General features: G+C 38.9%; 1 protein-coding gene across 1 annotated transcript in view; it reads right to left on the reverse strand.

Moving 5' to 3' along the window:
- Positions 1–24,024, reverse strand: part of LOC108997054 (E3 SUMO-protein ligase SIZ1-like) — a 29,225-nt gene continuing 5,201 nt past the window's right edge. Inside the window, exons 8-18 of the mRNA XM_018973140.2 lie at positions 23,629–23,697; positions 21,937–22,024; positions 21,741–21,816; positions 19,891–19,964; positions 19,560–19,667; positions 18,947–19,108; positions 4,657–4,761; positions 4,487–4,567; positions 3,238–4,390; positions 1,779–2,154; positions 1–623 (exon numbers count right to left, since the gene is read on the reverse strand). Coding sequence (XP_018828685.1) covers positions 2,024–2,154; positions 3,238–4,390; positions 4,487–4,567; positions 4,657–4,761; positions 18,947–19,108; positions 19,560–19,667; positions 19,891–19,964; positions 21,741–21,816; positions 21,937–22,024; positions 23,629–23,697 — 2,047 coding nt within the window. The 3' untranslated portion in view covers positions 1–623; positions 1,779–2,023. The remainder of the gene's footprint in view (positions 624–1,778; positions 2,155–3,237; positions 4,391–4,486; positions 4,568–4,656; positions 4,762–18,946; positions 19,109–19,559; positions 19,668–19,890; positions 19,965–21,740; positions 21,817–21,936; positions 22,025–23,628; positions 23,698–24,024) is intronic.

Here is a 24,024-nt window from a genome sequence, read left to right on the forward strand (position 1 = left end):
TCTTACAGTCTAATTATTGTCTTTATGCAGTCCACTCCGTTCTAAATCTCTTCTTCCCAATCTCCCTGATTTTGGCTACCAAATATTCACTGAAGAACGAAGTACACATCCATATTTCTTTTCTTTATAACAAAGAGGACAGTACTCAGAATTTAATTAAAAATACTTTAGTAGACCCAAGCGTTTTCTGTACAAGTATAAATATAAGTGAAAGCTTCTTGCAAGAAACCAGCCATCATGACTCATAATAGTTCTACAGAATACAATATACCATAGCAAGGGTTCCACATTTCTAACCCTTACCGTTGAACAATTAAACTTTGCTATTATGCCTCTGAGATTACTAATGACAGACAGAAGGCGGTTGGGGGGTTAGATCAGTGTTCGGTGCCTCCAACATAAAGCACATGAGAATTTCCTATTTATGGAAGAATCTTGGTATGCTAAAACATTTCCAGATCATTTTGACTAGTAGGTCAAATGGGACAAATAAAAAGGAGCCCCAATAGCAGAGCTAAGGCTTCCCACAATATCCATAGATTGACTCTCTGGGAAGGATGCAATCAATCTGCCTCCTTTCCTATTTTGCAGTTATGGATTGTTGCATCTGGACAAAGCCAAACCTGAAAATATTCGAGACATCACTAAGTATGAGAAGGAAAAAGAATGTCTGGTACCAGCCAGGGAAAAAGAAGAATCTTCATTTCGTACACTGTCAGGATTTTTTTTTTTCTTGTGAGAGAGGGGTGGAGGGCGGGCCTTTCTATCTCTTTAAAGAATTATAACAGTTGATGCATAACAACTACTTAATCGATCATTATACTTGTTCTACTGTAATAACTTGCAGAATAAACACTAGGTATATTACATAGCAATTTGTATGGTTTACATGGGTTCAAATCCAAGCATAGTTTGTTCATTAAATCACATCATTACAGAATATCACTATATGTAGTTCTGGGCTCAGTTTCCTGCCGGTTCAATTTCCTCCCAATCCTTCCCATTCACAGTCTAAGATTTGCCAAGTTATTTTCCACTCATCTTACAGCTCAAAATAAGCCAAGTCATTCAAGACAAGTAAATATGCCTTATATATATTATATTATATATATATTACATAGAAGAAACATTATGGAATTGGGGTTTTCTTTCTGAACAAGTGTACTGTTGTAGTGACATAGGGTGTTGCAGCGACATTAGAATTATGGTCTAGATTTTTTCTGTCTTGAATTCTCCTATGTAATCCACATTGGTTCCAATTTCAAAAATACTATTTAATATTGAGATGAGAAGGATTGAGGCCAATTTCAGTTTTTTTGAGGAAAATGAAGGGACTTCGAAGTTTTGGAACATTGTTAGTAAGATTATCCGGATGTATAAAGGTTAGAATGATCTGAGCTAGAGATAACCTAAGTAAATGATGCAAAAGACCTATGAATCAAGCAATAAAGTTGATTTGTTGTTCTTGATCAATCCAGGGTTTGAGTTTAGTTCAACTTATGGCACTGAGAATGTTAAAAATATACATTTATCATGATGAATGACGCAGCTTACTTTTAAGTTTTAAAGACTGGATTAGTTCTGAACAACATGGCAAATCTTAGACCATAAAGTTTTTATTTTTGTACAATATGCATAGGGGTGATTTAGGTTTTAATAAGAAAATTTCAATCTTCACATAGATCGCTAACTTCGTTCTTTTTTATTCTACCCCAATACTGATCTTGAACTATCAACAAAGCTGAAACTAAGAACCAAGTTTGTATATTAGGGCTCACCTTTACACAGATCAATTCCTGAATTGCCAGTGCCACGATGCAGATGAGAAGATCAATCCAATTGCCATCAAGACTGCTAAGCTTTGAGCATCACAGAGATGTTGAATATATTAGAAGGATTATGTTTGCTTTTCCTTTGTAATAAAGCAAGAGATGGAACAAAATGCATCATATTTGGCACCACCCCAAGCAAATACTGTTAATAAAACTTCAAGCAAGGTCCTGCTTATCTACTCAGTCTGACTCTATTGAAAAACACCCGTCCGTTGTCTCACGGACCGTGGCTGGCGAGGAAAGGAGAAAGGGCCACCTGACAATGTCCTACTATTTGTCCTGTTAGACCTAGCTTCATCATTCATATCTGTATTTGTAGTAACTGCAAAGGACAAAAACAACTTCATGAAAATCAAAATACATAAATTAGAAAGGAAAGCTGAAAAATCTACCAAGACATGAAAAAGTTGTATCCCAAGATTTCAACCATTTAAGAAATAAATAAGGTTAGCCTCACTATTACCCTTCCTTTCCCAACTAGAAGAGGTTTCAACAACATTGCCTTGTCCTCGAATTAAACAAAAGGCTATATCAGGTGAACATGGTCTAATCAATAGGTGACAATTTAAAATTGAGAACTTGATAACGTTTTAGAAAAACTTGAGTAGTAGAAATTTCTGCCCTTCATTTTTACACACATGAAAAACTGACCTGTTATGCTACCCAAGCAAGGAGCTGAAACTATGACTTGTTTGGTTACGCAGTTTAGATGAGATGAGATGAGATATTTTGTTAAAAGTTGAATAAAATATTGTTATAATATAATTTTGTTTCGGGATTTGAAAAAGTTGAATTGTTTATTATATTTTGTGTGGGAGTTTGGAAAAGTTGTAATGATTATATGAGATGAGATGAGATAGTTTGATTTTGTGTAACCAAACCAAACCTTAGATAGAAGATAGATTTCACCCCAATGTCCTTCACGAAAAAGAAAAATATTACAAGCACCCTATTTCCACCTGATCGGCTCTGGAAGCAGTGAAACATATTGATTTGCGGACATACATTAAAGAACATGAATCCCATGTCAAGTCATAACACTTTTGCATGCACACAGGCAAGAGAGTGACATCCTTTAATAAGACAGTATGATATTTTTATTTAATTTAATGACCTGCTCTTACACCTTCTATGATGTAGCACAAGTAAACATAACCTGAGAACTCAGGTTTGAGGGCAGTTCAGGCCCCTAAAGAACTCAAAATAAAGTTTTTGACTGAAACTGCATCATGAATAGTACAATCTTCAAATTGCCAAGAGGTGATAATTGTTAAAATATAATAATGTTGTATATTCAGAGGAGGATTGAAATCAGATCAAACATAAATGATAAAACTTTTAAGGTCCATTCAAGTATAAAATATTGTTTTCTAGTGTGCAACATTTATTAGACAAAGTTTTCTACCTTCGTTTGATCCATTAGGATTTCTCAAACCTAGCCCATTTGCAGCTGCAGACACTGCATGAGCCCCAATATCAGTGTCAACAATTCCACCTTTGCTTCCAACCCTAAGAGAAATCCAATCCTCAAAACCACTCAATACAGGATGGGGGTGTTCAACATTAGACTGCTCCAACATCTCAGCCGACTGTATCGGAAGGAAATTTTGCAGTGAGGGGTCCTCACTAATAAATGCCATGGGATTATCAACCATGCCATCATCTATTTCATTACTGGTATAGCAAACAGAAGAACTTAGGATATGTCCACCAGAATTTACAGTTGATCTTGAAGCTTCTATGTTACCATTCATAGGCACTGAACAAGGAACTGAAGTACGATCCAAATCAACAAAAGCATCTGAGACATCTGAATCTGTGCCAAATAGTTGGAAAGCAGAGCCTGCTTGAGTACCCATAGAATATGGCCAGGGAGACAATCCAATCTCACTGCCATTACCACTCTCACTGACATTAAAGAGACCCAAACAAGAGCTCACACCAATATTCAATGCTGGATCTTCCACATATGGGTCTGGAACACTTGGAAGAGCAGACAGAGAACGCACAAGATTATTCTCTTCTTCCGAATCACTAAGAACTATGATGTCTGCATCCTCCCTTAGTGCAGAACTCCCATTTTGAATTCCAAAAGTAGGGCCAGAATGGGACATTGAAGTGATCTCATTTCCATCATTGGTAGAGATTCGGATTCCAATAAGGCCCCCAGAGTCCTGATTAATACTTGGGTTTTCATCATCTCCACCACTTCTACTGGTGGCACTGCTGGACATTGTTATGACATTTTGGCCACTATTCTCGTTATTTGCCTCTAGTCGATTCCTGGAGGAGAGGACAACATGCTGATGTTCGCTGACCGTAAACCCACGTTGATTTCTTATACCTATATTTAGACCACTGTGTTCTTTTATATCATCTTCCTCCTTAATCTGCCTTGGGAATTCAAAACTTGATGCAGCTTTATCATTAACAAAGCAAAAGGAACCGTCAGGGAAATGCCATTGCGCAAGATCACTATATGCACCACTGGTTTTTGCACTCCAAGAACCATCAGCTTTCACATTAATCTCCATAATGTCTTCTCCACAGTGCCTCATCTGTCCCAAAAAGATAAACAGTAACAAATGCTTTTATTCCACATCATAAAAACAACATAAGCTAAGATAAATTCCAGATATCAACTGCGAGGCTACCATAGTTGTGATGCGATTGAAATAAGGGTCAATGATGATGTCCTCCAAGGAGTAGTTCTTGAGACAAATGGGACATTGCCACTGCAACCACATTAAATTACAAACTCATAACTACAAAATTATTTAATAAAACAAAAAAAATGGTCAAAGAAAACGAGAAATCAGCATACCTTCCTAGAGCGTTGGTTTAGCTCCACAAAAACTTCAAGATCAAAGCAGCCCATGTGGGCACAAGATTTGAATCTACCAGCAACCTTCATTCTAGAGCCACTCATCTACCAATCAAAGGTAAACATAGATCAAGAACCAAAATAACTACCGAGCTCTAACTTACCAACCTAGCTGCATAAATCACTTCATGGATATTGTAATCAGCCAGTTAGAACAAAAACAGTCCATACAGTGGCCATTAAATGTATTATTGATTCTGCAACAATGAGGGCTTTTTATTAGGGGTGGCAATACGTGGCACGACCCGTTAACCCAACACGAACACGACACGATAAAATCGGTTTAGGGTTTAGCCTTAACGGCTTCGGGTCAAAACGGGTTAACCTGTTAAGACACGATTGCTTAACAGGTTGATAACGGGTCAACCTGTTTTGACCCATTAAGAAAGCTAAAATTACAATTATACCCTTATACCTAAAAATAAAATTATTGGGATTTTAACTTCGATATCTTTATTATTTGGATTGTAATTTTGGACTTGTAGTTAGTTTTATATTTTTTTTTATAGATATTGTAATTTTAATATTTATATAAAATTATGCTAAACTTAACTAGGTAAAACGGGTTAATTTCTGGTCTGTTGAACTCATTTACATAAACGGGTTGACCCGGCCCGACCCGACGTTATGTTAATGGTCTAATGGGTCGTGTTAAGTTTTGAGATTTTGACACGATAAACTTAATAAATCGGGTTAGGGTTGACCCATCCATTTAATTATATAAAAGCCAAGTTTTAACATCTGACTTGGCATTTAGACCACATTAATTGGTAGTTCTCCCACTCCCAAACGTCAACCGTAGTGAAAGTAGACCGCCAAAATCGTTTATTTGCACTTACAGATAAGCATTCCAACTGTACAACCGTCTATTGTTTCCGTCAAAAACTGTGTTGATTTCCTTGCAATGTTTCGGCAAAAACTTGAAGCATCGCAATGACATTTCTACCAAAACTCAAAGCATCACAACGTTTCCTCCCTTGCAATCTTTCATGCTTCACTGATACAAAATGGACCCAATTTCTGGATTTTCAAACAACCCACGGCAAAACTATTCGGAAGCCATGCCAACACTACGAAATCAAAACTAATGAAATACATAACTATCCAGAAACTCAAAAACTCAAAAGGCATCGGAACAAAACCCACTCACGAAGGCCATCGACTCCCACCATCGCAACCACACGGAACACCATCGACTCCCCGTCGCAACCACACAGAACGCCATCAACTCCCATTTGCAACCGTGGAACGCCATCGTCTCCCACAGTCACCACTGCAAGCCACGCGAACTCCTTTTTTTTTTTCTTTTTTCTTTTTTTTTTCCTGGGATGCTAATAACTTGATTTTTGGATTCTTCTAGCCAAATGATTTATGGATTATAGGAGATTGCTATTGCTATCTTCCCTAGCGATTGGCCTTCCAAGTTCTCTCGGTAAGAACACGTCGATTCCTCTCTCTTTTCTCCACCGTTCTTGAGCCTAACGAATCCTAAATTATTTCCTGCTACACAAAAGCCTTTGTCATGGTAGCCTCAGTCCAACCACCAGTTTCGTTGCATTCTCTCCTTCCTCTCGATGAGTTTGTCGCATGGCTTTTCGCTGAATCTGTTTTTACCTCTCGGTGAGATATGCAGATAAAAGCATCCCTCTTCTTCGTGATATAAAAGCAAAAAGCATAAAAGCAACACTCTGTAAAGCATAAAAGCAAGTCAGATTTGCTTTTACTTCTTTATGCTAAATTGTGTTCCAACCCTTTTTTTGTTTTTTTCAAAAGTGAATACTTTATTCTTTTGAAGACCTTCGTATTTATTGCTATTGAATTCAAAATCATGACAAAAAAGTGATTGCTTACACGATTTGGGCTTGATTTCACCTGAATTTGTTTTAGTTTGGATTACTGTAGAAAATTGTAAAGGATTTGATTTAAGCATTCTGCTACTTATTTTAATAGATTTAGATAAAATAGAACTATTCACCAAGTTATAATTCAAAAATAAGATATATTAAGAATATTTAAATAATATTATTATTAGTTCTCAAAAATTTTTAAATTATTTTCTACAATATACTTAGTTAGTGACACGCTTTTTACAAATTTAGTGATATAAAGATCATGTTTAAATATTTATTTTTTGGGATCTCGAGCTAAGTTGGGTTCTTCGTGAATTAGTGTGGGATTACGGATCTCAGACTTTGGAAAGTTCTTATAGCTATACATTTCAGGTTAATAGTTCATAGTTTTATTCACTTCTCTTGACGCTTCCGATTTGAGAGATGGGTAGAATACATTTCATGGTGATCATTGTCATCATGTATTTATTTCTGAGTTGAATAATTTGCATATATTAAGTTAAACTAATCGTCACATCTTCTATTTATACACTGTGTTTTTTAGATATGCATTTGAATTTTAAGATATATCCAGTATATGTATTCTTCTCAGGATATGGGAAAGCGAAAAAAAATCCAATCTAGAAGACATTGGGAAAACTTTAAGGAGAGAGATTCTGAGTTTATCAACAATGGTTGCACTATACAATTATCACCGATCCCTTCAACATCCCAATGATAAACCACTGAAAGCTATTGTGGGTGGAATCCACTACACTGAAAATATGAAAAGTCTGATAAAGATTTTTGAACATGAAGAAAGATACTGGAGAAAGAAGTCTAAGAGACAAAATTGTTCATGCTATGCAATCTCAGAGGGAAATTCGAATGAAGGCAGTAATGACATAGACAATCAAAATGCCCCTCTACCAAGGATCGAAGAAGTTGGTCATACAAAAAAAATGTGGTCAAAATAGTGGCATCTACACAAAACATTACGTTGACTATGATGGGTGCGACACTAAACGATGTTCTGTTTTTCTAATGCCTTTAAATAACCATTGAAGTGGTACTGCATTTACATCATCATGGGAATCCAATAAACCTAAATGGGATTATTGCGTATCAGATAATGGTTCACGGAAGCATGCTTTTATAATGAATGATGTTGCAGCAAATGAATCAAGGAATCCTCAATATGGCACCGCACCTCACTCTACACGGTTTAATTCTTGCATCAAGACCAAAGCAAAAATGCGTGTTATACCACCTACCCAGCATTTTGATTTTGACATACCCAGTGATGATAGTCCAACTCCGAAAAGAAAAGCAATGATTGACCTTGGTCGAAGCTACCGATCCAGGTTAGTGAGCAATACACGATTTTTCCATGCTCAATATAAAGTCTGAAGGCCGCCAATCAGATCCAATATATCAAGACCCTTTTAATGATCCAGAACCTTATATTCCAAACCATTCACCTTCGTTACAAGGTCAATACAAATCTAAAATGGCATCGAACAGGGCAATTGACAAGAATTGGATTGGTTGGGATAATTTTGAGGGTTGGAATGATTTTGAGGAATGGAGCCATGATTAGCAGATTAGTGAAGGCATATGATATTTATTTATTTTTATTAAAACTATGTATTTTTTAATTTTATGTTTGTTAGCAATTTCCTGACAATAGTTTATTTGATGAATATGTAATGTATCAATGTATTACCATTTTATTATAATTACTAGCAAGGACTACTATGCTTGGTTGAAATGTGTAGTGTAAGTGGAGACATTTTTTTTTTTTTATAAGTAAGAGATAAACTTTATTGATGTGAATGAAATAGGCATGTACCTAGTATACAGGAAGTATACAATAGAACACCTAAATACACTCTAAGAGCGATGAACTAAGGATAAGAATTCATGAATATCATCCCCATTTAATACAATAGCTGAAAACCAAAGTAATAAAGTATGTAGAAAAAAATTCTTCAGCTCCACCATTGTTCGTTCCTTGTCTTCAAAATAGCGCGTATTCCTTTCCGTCCAAATACACCACATGATACACAACGGAATCATTCTCCAAACTGCTGCTACTTGATGACTGCCCTGCAATTTTCTCCAACAACCCATCAAATCCACCACCCTCCTAGGCATTACCCAAGCCACACCAACCCTTCGAAAAATCTCATCGCACAACCCATCATTTCCCAAGTTACCGATTCGGTAAGAAGAGTCTCATAATAATGTGCAATATGACTTTCTAGTTCAGTGGGAGAAGATAGCACCTGAGTACCTGAATGTAACGACTCAAATCGCATTATTACGTCGATGAGAATTAGCCATTTTGTGAAAAAATTTCGTACACCTATCACCCTCTTTCAACCAAAAGGCTCTGGATTTTTGGCGCCATGATGTCTCATCTGACAACAAAACCATTTCCAACTCTGCCACAACCGTGGCTTTCCTCAATAACTCCTCCTCAGAGGCCCCTCTCAATAATTCCTTACCCTCTAACTCCTGCAACTCCTCCAACAAAATGGACTTTTGATTGTCAGTGTGACCAAAAACTTCCAAGTTTCACTTCTTCAAGTCTTGTTTTAGAGCCTTCAGCTTACCTGCAAGAATGAAACTCAGAGTGCCACTAAACTGGTACGAAGTCCACCAAGTACTCACGATCTCTACAAACCCGTTCACTTTAAGCCACATATTCTCAAACTTGAAATACCGACGACCCCCGTGAATGCCACCACAATCTAAGAGAATGGGAAAATGGTCTAAATTGATTCGAGCTAACCTTTTCTGACTTACTTCTGGATAGTGGGCTTCCCATAACGGCGAAACAAGGAATCTATCCAATTTCGACCAAGCACGGCCGTTAGACCATGTGTACTCACCACCCACCAAGGGAAGGTCTATATCAAAGATGAACTCAGAGAATTCCGCCATGGCCAGAGTGTGCTGATGATGCCCCGATCGTTCACTAGAAAAACGAGTAATGTTAAAATCACCCCCCATACACCACGGCACATCCCATCAAGAGTGTATTCCCGCCAACTCCTCCCACAACTGTCGCCTATCTCTATCCATGTTGGGACCATAGGACCCTGCAAAAGCCCAATCCCACCCATCACTCACATTTTTTAATAACACCAAAACCGAAAACTCACCAACACACTCCTCAATCGCCTCAACCACTCTTTTATCCCACATTAATAACACTCCACTTGATGCTCCATGAGAGGCCAAATAGGACCAACCCACATACGAACATCCCCAAATACTACGCACAAATCTTCTATCAATAAAACCCAATTTTGTTTCTTGCAAACATATCACATCACCCTTCCACAACCTCAATAAAGCTTTGATACGAAGACGTTTATTGCTATCATTGAGACCCCGTACATTCCATGAAACAATCTTAGGCTTCATTAAAACTTAACTTTCCCCTCCCTTTCAGTCTAACCATTCCGCTACTCTCATCCTTAACATCATAATTGATGGAGCATGTTAAACGTTTAAATTCTCTGTCTTGTTTTGTAGCTGATTTCGAACAACTAGCTTCAATAGCCACAAGAAGGGCCATAAATTGTTCCTCATAACCTCCAAAAGAGACCCCAAAAATATTTTGTAACTCCTCTACCTTTTTAAAAATCCAATTCGATGAAAAAATCCCATAATCAAAACTGGGAGGGAGTGTACACAGAGAAGTAAGAGCCCCCTCCTCCCCAACACTGTTATGGGGGATCAAAATAAATTCCGAAACACCCAAATTATTTGTTTCACCACTTGAAACCATATTATTAAGAAGAATGCCATCCCCAGAAAATATCCCACCAAGAATACTCAACTCCATTGGTGGGGAGCCACACGGATAATCAGACTGCACTTGCACAGCCTCACCCCGAAATGAAATCCCACTATCCTGTGAAACAGACTGCTCCCGCACAGCCTTTGAACCTTCGACCACCATGCACAGCTCAGAATGCCCATTCTCCACCAACATCCCTAGTGATGAGGATGCGGAAGCAGTTCTCAAACTCTCCAGCACTATCGGCTCCACCAAAATCTCCCCCTCCTCTAAATCTTCCCGTTGGAGCACCTTTACCGGCTCACCGGGGTGGTCGACAGAGGTCATCGGCAATTTTTGTGCCGGTAGGGTTGCCGGTAATGTGCTTATCGGCGCCACAGCAGCATGTCGCAATCCCTGGTCTGATATCTCGGACCCGAAAGCCTTCCCCGACCCATCTGTAGCCATTGCCCTCCAGGCCTTCTTAGGGCCTGAGGCCTGACCCGTACCATGGCCCAACGCACGACCCATAGAACAAGGCCCACTCTTACAGCCCACAACCTCCTTCAGCTCAGCCTTGCCCTTAACGCAGCGTTTTAAGTAACTGATTTCATCTAACACGATGCCCATTTTCTCCTCCAAGCTAACTAACATCCTCAAAACACTTTCCTCATTTAACCCCAACAGTCTGTTGTCTTCACCATACCTCTGCACACCCTCAAAACTGATTGCGCCTGGCACCACGTCTATCACAGCACGAGGCGGTACCTTCTTCAGCACCTCACTGTACGACCTTGCTCCTCCTGCCCACAATGATGGAGCACCTCCCTCTCCTCTGTTCTTCTTTGCAAAAACTATCTAGGATGTGTTCGAAACAGAGGGTGAACAAATCTCCATTAAAGTATCTCCAAAGTTCCTCCACCCCTCTCCCTTCCTCCCTTCCGGAATCACAAGCAAACCTCTCCTCTTATCGCGACCAAATTCTGAGAGGGAGATGAAACTACCATTGAGATTACGTCCCTTCCTCACTATTAACACAGTGTCTCCTTTTCTATGAGTTAGCAAAAACTCATGAGGACCTAGTGTTACTGCACATTCCTTCACCACAGAACCCAGCCAACCCAGAGTTTCCCAATCCACTGAAATATATTTCATTACACGACGACTACTTTCTATAATCCTCCACCACCTTGCGTTCTCCTTTCTAAACTCAAAAAGCTTCTGGTCAATGAACACCTCCTTACACAACCCCATCTAAACCAACCCACAAACAATACAACCCTAATGTTTCAGCGATACACTAATCCCCTCAAGAAGGAAAAGCCATTAACGGATCTAATCAAGATTTCTATACTGAATTTTACTTATCATCCACACTAGACAGACATATCCACTAAGAATTCGAAAAAGACAATGCAAGTGAATTGGACAGGGATCACAAGCTCTGAATACTTTTAACAGTGAGGAAAGATATACCTTTTAAGTGAAGACATTTAATGAAAAGTTGGTGCGATTTTGTTTTTCCATCCCATGAATTTTTTTCAAAAAAAAATACATGTCATGATTTCTGGTCGCTTGGCCACCGTCTCAATTTTCATTCTTTTCTATTTGTCAAGCATGTGGGTTATGGAGGCTCACATGTAAAAAAACAAACCAATAAAGTCCCATGCATTTAATTCAGAAAAACATATCCAGCTAGATCAGGATGAAAATTAATATTTTGTGATAGTTTTAATAGTTTTAAGTTTATGACTATTTCTATTCTTCAGTAAAATTAAAAAAGGAAAATGCTAGACTAGCACGTCGTCGAAGACGAATGATTATAAATGATATAAGAAGTGGAGGAAGAATGTGTCGTGATGGTGAACAAAGTAGTGACAGTATAAGTGATGACATAGTTGTGCGACGTAGAAGACAAACGATAATGGATTATATAGGAAGTGCAACAAGAATGTGTATTGATGGTGAACAAAGCAAAGATAATACAACAGATGAATATCTTTTTTTTTATCAGTAAAAGATAAATATTATATATATGAATGAAATAGGCATAGTCCTTGTACACAGAAAGTATACAAAAGAACTCCTAACTACATTCTAAGGACGATAAAATAAAGACAAGAATTCTTGGATATTATCCCCATCTAATACAATAGTAGAAAACCAACACATTAAAGTATGGAGAAAAAAATTCTTCAACTCGGTCATTGAGCGTTCCTTATCTTCAAAGCAACGTGTGTTCCTTTCTGTCCAAATACACCACATAATACACAACGGAATCATCTTCCATACTGCTACCACTTGATGACTACCTTGCATATTTGGCCAACACCCCAACAAATCCACCACCCTCATAGGCATAACCCAAGCAACATCAACCCTTAAAAAGATTTCATCACATAACACCCTTGCTAACTCACAGTGTAATAATAGATGATCCACAGATTCTTCATTCTTTTTGCACATGTAACACCAATCCAACACTACACAACCTCTCTTTCTCAGATTTTCTATGGTCAATATCTTCCCAAGAGCAGCACTCCAAACAAAAAAAGAAACTTTCGAAGGCACACGGGATCTCCAGATACTCTTCCAAGGAAACTGAATACTACCTTGTTGTGTTGTTAAGATACTGTAATACGCCTTCACTGTACATATCTTGTGGTTATTAGTCCGCCACTTCAAACTATCTCGATGCACCGTAGGAGTCTCCATTGAGTATAATAGGCTGAAAAATTCTAAAACTATAGGTAATTCCCAATCATGGAAATCCTTAATAAAAAGAACATTCCATTGCTGCACACCATGAGAGTATACACGCACATCTACCACTGAAGCTTCCCCGTTAACTGCAATACGATATAAGGCCGGAAAAGCCCTTTCCAAAGCATAATCCCCACACCACACGTCTCGCCAAAATCTAATACAAACGCCCTCACCAGCTACAAAGCGTATTTGATTTACAAAACCTGGTCATCCCTTCCTTATGTACTTCCATAAACCCACACCATACCTCCCTCCCACTTCCTTAGAGCACCAACCACCCCAATCGGCCCCATATCTAGCATCAATAGTTTCCTTCCCCAATGATCCCCCCTCTATATGATATCTCCATAACCATTTTCCCAATAATGCTTTATTAAAAATTCTCAAGTTACACACTCCCAACCCCCTATTCACAACTGAGGCACATACAGTTTTCCATCTAACAAGATGGAACTTCTTTTCCTCCCCCATACTTCCCCATAAAAAGGCCCTGAAAAGTTTCTCCATTCTGTTCATCACCCCTACAGGCATAGGAAACAAAGATAGAGCATATGTAGGGAGGTTAGTGAGTGTACTCTTGATAAGAGTGAGGCAACCCCCTTTTGATAAATACACCCGTTTCTAACCAGCAAGCTTTTTCTCTATCTTCTCCAATACTCCATCCCATATAGCTCTATTCTTGAAAGTTACCCCCAACGGGAGGCCCAGATATTTCATTGGGAGCGAGGACACCTTACGATTCAAAAGGCTTGCCAAATCTAGGATATTAGAGACCTCACCCACAGGAATTATCTCAGACTTGCCCAAGTTCACTTTTAACCCTGACACTGCTTCAAAGCAAAGTAGTAAAGCTCGTAAAGTTTGGATCTGGCTACTAGTCTCTTCACAAAATACTAACGTGTCATCTGCAAATAGAAGATGTGAAATGATAATGGAACCACCAGAACTATTGCCCACTTGAAATCCTGATAAGAAACCTCCCCCAACAACAGTTTGTATCATCCTACTTAAAGCCTCCATAACCATAACAAAAAGAAGAGGAGATAGAGGATCTCCCTGTCGCAATTCCCGCGAACTGTCAAAAAAACCAGCAGGTGTGCCATTAACCAGGACCCAGAACCGAGCGGTTGAAACACAATGCCGCATCCATGCAATCCACCTATCCCCAAATCCAGTTCTCTCAAGCAAGTATAAGAGAAATTCTCAATTCACATGATCATATACCTTCTCCATGTCAAGCTTGCACATAACACCTGAACCTCCCTCCCGTAATCTGTAGTCCAAACACTCATTTGCAATGAGTACTGAATCAAGAATTTGTCTCCCTCGAATGAAGGCATTCTGGGACTTGGAGATAATATGTTCCAACACCGGACTAAGCCGGTTAGCCAGCACCTTCGAAATAATCTTATAAACGCTACTAACCAGACTTATAGGCCAAAAGTCTTCAATAAAAGCTGCCCCATGTTTCTTGGGAATGAGAGCAATAAAGGTCGCATTCAGTGATTTTTCAAACTTTTGGAAAGAATGAAATTCATTGAAAACTTGCAAAACATCACCTTTTACTATGTCCCAGCAGGTTTGAAAGAAACCCATTGTAAACCCATCCGGACCCGGCACTTTATCCTTTGTCATACCCGAAATGACCTTATAGATATCTTCTTCGCCAAAAGGTCTCTCCAACACATTTGCACTCTGCAGGTCAATAGCCTCAAAATGCAAAGCATCAAGCTTTGGCCTCCAAAAAACCGATTCTGAAAGCAAGGTCTCACAGTACTAAACTATATGATTTTCTAGCTCGGATGGGGAAACTAGTACCTGAGACCCTGAATTAAGAGACTCAATAGCATTGTTATGCCTATGTGAATTGGCCACTTTGTGAAAGAACTTTGTACATCTATCACCTTCTTTCAACCAAAGAGCCCTGGATTTTTGCCGCCATGAAATCTCCTCTGACAACAAAACCCTCTCCAAATTTGCCATAACCATGCCCTTCCTCAATGCCACATCTTCCGAGTTATCTCCCAAGAACTCTCTCTTCTAAGTCTTGTAGTTCCTCCAACAGTGTACCCTTCTGACTGTCGATGTGACCAAGCACCTCTAAATTCCACTTCCTCAAATCTTGTTTAAGACCCTTCAATTTGCCTGCAAGAATGTAACTAGGGGTACCAATAAACTGATACAAAGCCCACCAAGCATGTACCATCTCTACAAACCCATCCGCTGTAAGCCACATGTTTTCAAACTTGAAATATCTGTGCCCCCTGTGTATACCACCACAATCCAAAAGGATAGGAAAATGATCTGAACTGACTCGAGCTAGTCATTTCTGACTTCCAGATATTTAGCTTCCCACGAGAGAGATACCAGGAATCTATCCAATCTCGACCAAACCCTTCCATTTGACCAAGTGTACTCTCCTCCTGCCAAAGGAAGATCCATGAGATCAAGATAAAAAATGAACTCATTGAATTCCTCCATAGCCATCGAATGTCGACCATGCCCTGATCGCTCACTAGGAAAACGAATAGTGTTAAAATCACCCCCCATGCACCATGGCACATCCCATAAGTAGTATAAACCCGCCAACTCCTCCCACATCCCTCTCCTAATCCTATCCACATTAGGACCATAAGAGCCTGCAAATGCCCATTCCCATCCGTCCACCACATTTTTAAATAGAGTCGCAACTGAAAACTCTCCAATACATTCCTCAATCATCTCAACCATTCTTTTATCCCACATTAGTAACACTCCACCTGAGGCTCCCACTGAGGCCAAATAAGTCCAACCCACATACGGGCACCCCCATAAACTTCACAATTTTTCTATCAATGTGTCGCAATTTTGTTTCTTGCAAACACACTACATCCCTCTTCCACAACCGTAATAACGATTTAATACTACCTCGTTTATTACGATCATTGAGCCCCCGAATATTCCATGATATAATCTTGGGCTTCATAATAAAACTATGTTGCCCCTCCCTCTCGATCTATCCCTTCCACCACTCCCTTCTTTCACATCATAATTAACAGAGCACGTTAACTTTTTAAGTTCCCTATCACACCTTGAAGCTGACTTCAAATGGCTATCCTCAAGAGCTACAAGGAGAGCTTTAAATTGTTCTTCATAGCCTCCAAACGAAATCCCAATGACAGCTTGAATCTCTTCTACTTTCTTGAAAACTCACTTTGACGAACCACACCCATATTTAGAACTAGGCAGGATTGTACACAAAGGAGTTAGGCTGGCCCCCTCCTCCTCTACAAGAGTAAAAACAGCCAGCTCCGAGCAACACACTGAATCTGGTTCCCCACTGACAGGGACAGCCAAATTTATCTTTACAGCCCCATCCCCCACCTTATTTTCTTCAACAGATACCAACTCCACTGCTAGAGGGTCTATCGGAGACCCCAGTATCGGGATAGGCACTTTTGACTGCTCAGAGCTCACCACGGTGCCTTCCATCCCCCCACACTGCAATAACTGTGCATTTCCCAAAAACACCCCTCGACTCGGCGACGTTATCTCACCCAAAAATCCATCTTCTACCAGCGAGATTGACCCAGAAGCTGCATGTGACCCTTCGACCACCACACACGGATGGTTTTGTGCACTCCCCGACGACAAACCCCCTTGCGACGATAAGGAATTAGCCCTCACGATCTCCACCGAAACAACTTCTTCTGCGATCTCGCCATCTTCTGCGATCTCATCGAGCTCGACCGCGACCGGATTTTCTTTCTGTGCCGATGGAAAGAAGACCGTCGCGGCGCTTATCGGCACTTGGGCCGATATCTCGTGACTTGGCAACTGTACCGATGTTTCGGTCTCCCGCTGCTTAGGCAGCCAAGTCTTTGTTTTTGGGCCTACGGCCTGGCCCAGAACCAAACCCATATCAGCTCTAGGTTTCTCTAAACCCACAACAGGGCCCAACTCTACCCCCAAATCACGGCCCAATCCTTTTTCTTTACTAACACCCGAAACACAATCCATACCCAATTTCAATTCTTCCTTGCCTTTAACGCACCGTTTTAGCCAAACTATTTCCTCTAATAAATTCCCAACTTTTTTCTCCATCTCCCTCAGCACCCTTAAAATATTTTCCTTATTTGGCCCCAACAGTACACTGCCATGCACGATCACTGCACTTCCAACGCCTGGCAACCCAGCGCCCACTGCTCGAGCCTGGCCCTTGTATGTTTGGAGCACTTGATTGTACGACTGCCCCCCAACTGCTGTCCACAAAGGAGCACCACCACCACCCCCCCTGAACATCTCCGGGTTCCCTGCCTGAACCATGCCAACTCTGTTTCTCACACTCAAAACAGAGGAAGAAGAACTAAGCTCCTGAAGAGTAACACCAAAGTTTCTCCACCCCTCTCCCTTCCTTCCTTCCGGCACCAATAACATACATCTCCTCTTTTCATGCCCATATTCTGAAATGCATATAAAACAGCTGTTGTTGTTACATCCCCTCCTCACCATAAAAACATTATTACCCTTTCTACGAGTTCTCAGGAACTCTACAGGGCCCAAAATAGTTGCACACTCCCTAACCATTGAACCCAACCATCCCATGGCCTCATGGTCCAAAGAAATATATTTCACCCCACGACGGCTTCTCTCAGTAATTCTCCACCACTTGTCATTCTCCTTTCTGAACTCAAAAACTTTCTAATCAATAACCACCTCTCTACACAACCCCATCCTAACCAACCAACACACTAGCTCAACCTGGACTAATACCCTAATCAACACACTGCGTTGTTGCCATTAACATAACACTACCACCAGCAAGCAGGAAAAAAGCAAAGGAAAAAGAAATGTACGAAGAGAAAACTTTTAAGAGAGAGAAAAGAGTGTAATTCTCATTTATGCATACTTTGGTTTTAACAAATGAATATCTAAATATATATCTATAAAATCCAGCATAAATAACGGTCCGCGCATTGCATGGGTTATAGGCTCGTATAGTATAATATACATGTTTTGACACGACATGAATACGACCCGTTAACACGATTTAACACCCCTATCTTTTATGCGTACAGACATGCAATGCTAAATTGATACCTGAAGGCATGACAAATTTGGCATCTAGCTGATGAGCATGTGAAATATCAGAAACCAAAGTTCACAAAGGGCAATCTGAACAAACTAATCAATGGCATTTGGACCACTAAGGCCCCATTTGGTTGTTGGACTGCACTGAAATCAACTCAATTCAGTCTAATTTTAAGCTTAGTCTAACATCCAACACCTAACTCTCAAACCACTAAACTTATCTCAACTCAAAACCTCTTTCCGCATGGTGCCCACAACCTTTTTCAACTCAATACCTCTTTACACGCAAGACCCATAACCTTTTTCAAATTTCCATAAATATATCTAAACTTATTTTAACATAACACATCTTAAGTGGGCCACACAAAACTTACTCCACCATCTCAACTCACTACTATTCATAAAGAGCTCAACTCATCTCAACTCAGTTTAACACCCAAACACAACCTAAATCAGAGGAACTAATCAATAGGCATTGAAAGGTGCCAGAGCTTTTTCGGGTTTTGACCTCACATTTCTACAGGTCCAAGTTTAGTATGTTTGTTTACAAAATGTACAACCAACAAGGAAAAAAGTAGCATGTATCCAGTCAAATGGTCATATTTCCACAGAACAATTAAATTAGCAAAAGGCAGTAATGAGCATAGCGCAAGGGGAACAAGTCTTCCACAAAATGGAAATAAGATACAGTAGTTTCAGCAAATCATGATTACATTAAAGGAGTAAACTTCTTGACCATAAAAATATCGAACGATAATCAATGATTACTTACAGGGCAGCGAAGACTAACTGTAATTGAATCAGCAATGAGCTCCACATCACTATCACTGTCTTCATTTGTGCCAGCATCCCCACCACGAATGCAACGACAAACACGGGCAAGTGCATCCTCAAAAGCCTCCCCATCTGCTTCCCCAGGTATCAAGTTGAGAACCTTCCCATTGATTGGGCAAAAAGAAGAAGAAGAAAAGATAATGAGAAGCCACTGAAACCAAGCATGAGAAAAAGCAGCAAATAGGGGATTGACTATAGAACATATGTTAAGTACTTGCAAGTGTATTCAGTGAACAGATACAGTTTCTGTAAATTGACCATAATAATTAAAATAACAATAAGAATGATGTCAATTATTTATCAAACAAAAAACAATGATGATGATCAGAATAATGAATACATATCCAGCTAGTTGGGGAACTACTAACAGTCATATAATAAACAACTTCGACATTATAAATGCTACCTAAGGTAACAGACATAAGGTTCTTCATGAATGCACAAGCCATGTAACTTGCTGATAATGATAAGCAGTTTCCCTCGACATCAGAAGTTCCAGGACGACATTATCTTCTCAAGTATCATCACATGGGAAAAACAAGTTCAAGTACCTGTTGAACGGTACGCCTCCTTACAAGCCTGATGCCAAAGCAGAAAACACGAGCATCACGTCCTGACAAGGAAATCTTGTTAATTCCCTCCCCGATGTATAATTTGATCTGATAAGAAAAAACAAGAGATTAAATTAAACTCTATTACTAGAGAATGAAAGAATCTAATTGGCATAACCAAGGATTTTTTTTTTTTTTTTTTGGGGGGGGGGGGAGAGAGAGAGAGAGAGAGAGAGAGAGAAAGAAAAGAAAATTGCAACCTACACGAGCATCTTCGGACCATAATATCAACAAACTCATCAGTATATGAAAAAAAATGAAGGTTACTCACAAATGCACCGTCATCACGACCATTAGCACCTAAAAACTGAGATCCATGTCTATTAACTGTTCTAACTTGCATACCTACAAAATCATGTGCAAGAACCACCAAGGGAAAGTTCAGTCAGGAATAACAATTTTTTACTTTATTCTAACCTAAACCAGTGTGTGTGGGCAAAAATAGCTTGTTACAGCAACAAAATTAATTAGTGTGGGGGCAAGATGCCCACAAGGTTAGGATGAACTTAGTACCATGACCCAAATACTGAAGCGTCCAATTAACTTAATTGATTACGATTTACACGAGTGAACTCGGTGGAGTTATACAAGTTTAACCGAATTGAATATGAGTTTGGGCAAGATAGTTCATGGAAAGGTCCAATTATAGAGCCAGAGAAATTGACCAAAAACCAAAGGTGGCAATATATGACACGACCCGTTAACTCAACACGAACACGACACGAAATTAGCAGGTTTGGGTTTGATGTTAACGGGTTTGGATCAAAACCGGTTGATCCGTTAAGACACTATTCATTAATGGGTCAACCCGCTTAACCCGTTAGTGACCCGTTAATTTTTTTACTCAAAATTACAAATATATCTTTTTTAACCTAGAAACAAAAATACCCTAACCCTATTTCGTATTTCCAAACTCTCTCTCAAACCCTCACTCTCTCTCAGTTCTCAGTTGAGTCAATTCTCACGAGTCACAACTGCCTCCCACACTGCCTTTGGATTGTAATTTTGGTATTTTTATTGTTTGGATTGTAATTTTGATATTTTTATTGTTTGGATTGTAATTTTAGACTTATACAGTTGGTTTTATCTTTTTTGGAGATATTGTGATTTTGACTTTTATGTAAAATTATGTTAATCAGGTCAAATGGCTTATTTGGATCAATTCAACACATTTACATAAACGGGTCGGGTCGGTGTATTTTTAATTAATTCATAATGGGTCAAAACAAATCGTGTCGTGTCAACCCGTTATTTTTATGGGTCGAGTTAGGGTTTAGAAATTTGATCCGTTAAGCTTAACGGGTCGTGTTCGGATTGACCCGTATCTTATAATATACACGACCTAACATGATACAAATACGACCCGTTAACACAATTTGCCTCCCCTACCCAAAACCATGGTTAGTTGATGCCCCAATTTCCAACCACTTATGTTTCAATGTCCCAATGCCAATTTCAAAAGAAGTCAATCATTTTCAGATTACTAGTGGGATACACATATTTTACACCTCATGAGCAAGCCACACATAAGGACTTGTTTGGAAAAAATTTTCATCCCAAAATTCTCATCTCCTTTCCAAACATTACTCAAACACAAATATTTTCAAACTAATCATTACAACTTTCTCAAACTTTCAAACAAAAAATAAAAAAACAATTCCACGTTTTCAAATCCCCAAACAAAAATAATATTAAAAAACTATATCCTAACAATATTTTAATTTTATAATATTTTTTATTCAACTTTTTCTCTCTTTTTCCAAAACCCCATAAAACATTAATTCAAACTATCTCATTACTATTCACAAACTATCATACTACTATTCACAAAATTCTCATCTCATCTCACTTCCCAAGCATGCCTTAAGTCCATCATACCTTGAAGTTCGTCATAATAGCGGGCCTCAAGGACCGTCTATAAGTTTATTCCTGTATAATCACTAGCATATTGCGAAGACCTTTTAACCACTAGTCAGAGATTGTAGTTTTCAGAAAAACAGATGTGCCCCTCCCCCAATTGAGAGAGAGAGAGAGAGAGATGGAGTGATGGTAATGAGGTAAACCATTAGATTGTGGATGCAAGTGATATATCACCTAATTACTGGGGAAAGATCTCCATACCATTAATCTGTAAATCTACATGCAGTGGCCACTGCATCCTAAATGAAACGCTATCATTGAGAAGTATGCACCAAGCCTGTGTGACAAGAATGTATTAAATAAAAATAAACCCATCCACCAGAGAACACAAAACACAAGACCACAATCAATCAGTAAACATAAAATATCACTTGACAACTACTGAAGTGAAACAAACCTGAACATCATATTCAGTATTCTGTAGCAAATCTCTATCATCTTTTGTCAGCTGAAATGTTTTTTCCACATTCTGTAGTGGATTTGTACTAAAACATCATCAGAAAAAAAGGTTAAATAGAACACATCAAAAGGACAAATGACATCAGTAATATGTCAATAAAATACAGTAATTAAATTCTCGATCCAAATAAAAAGCTAAAACAAAGTTGAAAAGTAAAATATGCATGTACTACTCCACATTGTCTTGGTCTTTGAGTCTGATTACTCTAAGGTATCTCCGCCACTTTCTTTCCAACCAAGTAAAAGATTTTTTCTTCTTCCTTTATGATAAATAGATATGAAAACGCATTTAACTTTTATACATCAATCAAGTAAAAAGTTTCTTGACCAAAGACCCTTCGCTACTGTTGAAGAGATGCAGCATTGGATAGTGAGTTGTAATGTGTTGCAAAGCTCATATTGTCATATAGATGTGATACCCCATATGGTAAGGATAAGGGTAGGTGGTGTATGGGATCCCACATTACTTGGGAATGAGAAGTTCTTGCTCTTTATAATGTTTCAATGGGGCTCTAATTGTATCATTGACTACCTTTTAGAGTATAGGCCATGTGGTTTTAAGTCTTCCATTGGAATATTACAATAGAACTGTTTGAAACCCATTTAATTGGGATAGTTGATCTTTCAGTTGTCCAGTTTGCATTACAGTGATAACTCTGAGCGCTAACAGAGTAGATTAGTCTAAATTATGATCCTGTTAAGTAAAATATTTTATTCATAATGAAAAGGTAGGCATAGCCCAAGTACATGGAGCCTATTACATGGTGCAGGGTAGGGGGAAGAAGTAACAAATTGAAAGCTACATCCATCAGTTTGAAAAAAAATGGTTTGGTGGAGAGAATGAAGGCATGAGGATTTTTTTTTTTTTTTGTATTGGCACCGGGTGTCTAAGAACAGTGTCCCGACTAATCCCGGGGGTGCACAAGCCCTTAGCAAAGAGTTTCCAACAGTACTTGACTCAAGGCAAACTCAACTTCTGAAAATTGGAAGAAAAAGACCAAGCCTGTGAGTAACAAAGTTTTGTCCTTCAAATTTTAAACCTTTGAAATTCTTATAAAATAAATTAAACTGTTGGAAGTCTATGGAAATGTGCACAAGTTTTGATGCAAATATTAATGCATAGATTTTGGAGAGCAGGGAGAAAATGAAGACCAATTTAAAGCACTACTCACTGCAATCGAGACGAGCCACACGCTTGAAACCAAATCTAAATTTAAGAAAAGCAGGGAGTTAAAGAATCTTTCTTGGGCAATCAACTACGATACTAAGGTAGCTAGCTCAAGTCGAGGGAAGGCTAAAGGGAGAGCTTTGTGAAGACGTTCCTGTAGTGGGATGTAGGGGATGGGGTCGGGGAGGTGTATCGATACTTTTCCAATTCAGGCTTGGTGTATTTTGGGTTTTCATGGGCTTTTGGGTCATTAGGGGTTTTCTTGTATGGGCTAGGTGTTTTTTCTTGTATACGTCTAGTGTACTTGGTTACTCCTATTGATATATATATAATATTATTACTTATCAAAAAAAAATATATATTAATGCATAGATTTAGAAAGCAAAACTCTAATTTGATACAATCAGCAGCAAATTCAATCATATTAGATCCAGAGAGGATGCTTAAGAAAGCTGAACTCACTCATCAGTGGGAATAGTTGAAGCAACTAACTTCACAGGAGATAGAATATGTACAACAGTCACCCAGAAACTGCACAAGGACAGATATTTGTAAGAATAAAAAAGAACTAACCTATTTCTTTGGGAGGGAGTGGGAGAGAGAGAGAGCAGAGAAACTCTACATCTAGAACCAAAAAACTTCTTCTAAAAATACATTTAGAACCAGAATGTATACTTATAGAAGCAAACAGAACCAAACAACTGGGGGGGAGGGGAGAAGATATGAGAATAGGTTGAAGGATCAGAATGACAACTACCAACCCAGCAAGAGAGTGATTAGAAGTTCACTTTCACCGAGAAATAAGTATTAAAGAATGATTTCTGCTGGAAAAGCTTGCTTAACAAGGAAATACAACTA

This window comes from Juglans regia, chromosome 7 (assembly GCF_001411555.2).
Source record: "Juglans regia cultivar Chandler chromosome 7, Walnut 2.0, whole genome shotgun sequence".
Taxonomy (NCBI): Eukaryota; Viridiplantae; Streptophyta; class Magnoliopsida; order Fagales; family Juglandaceae; genus Juglans; species Juglans regia.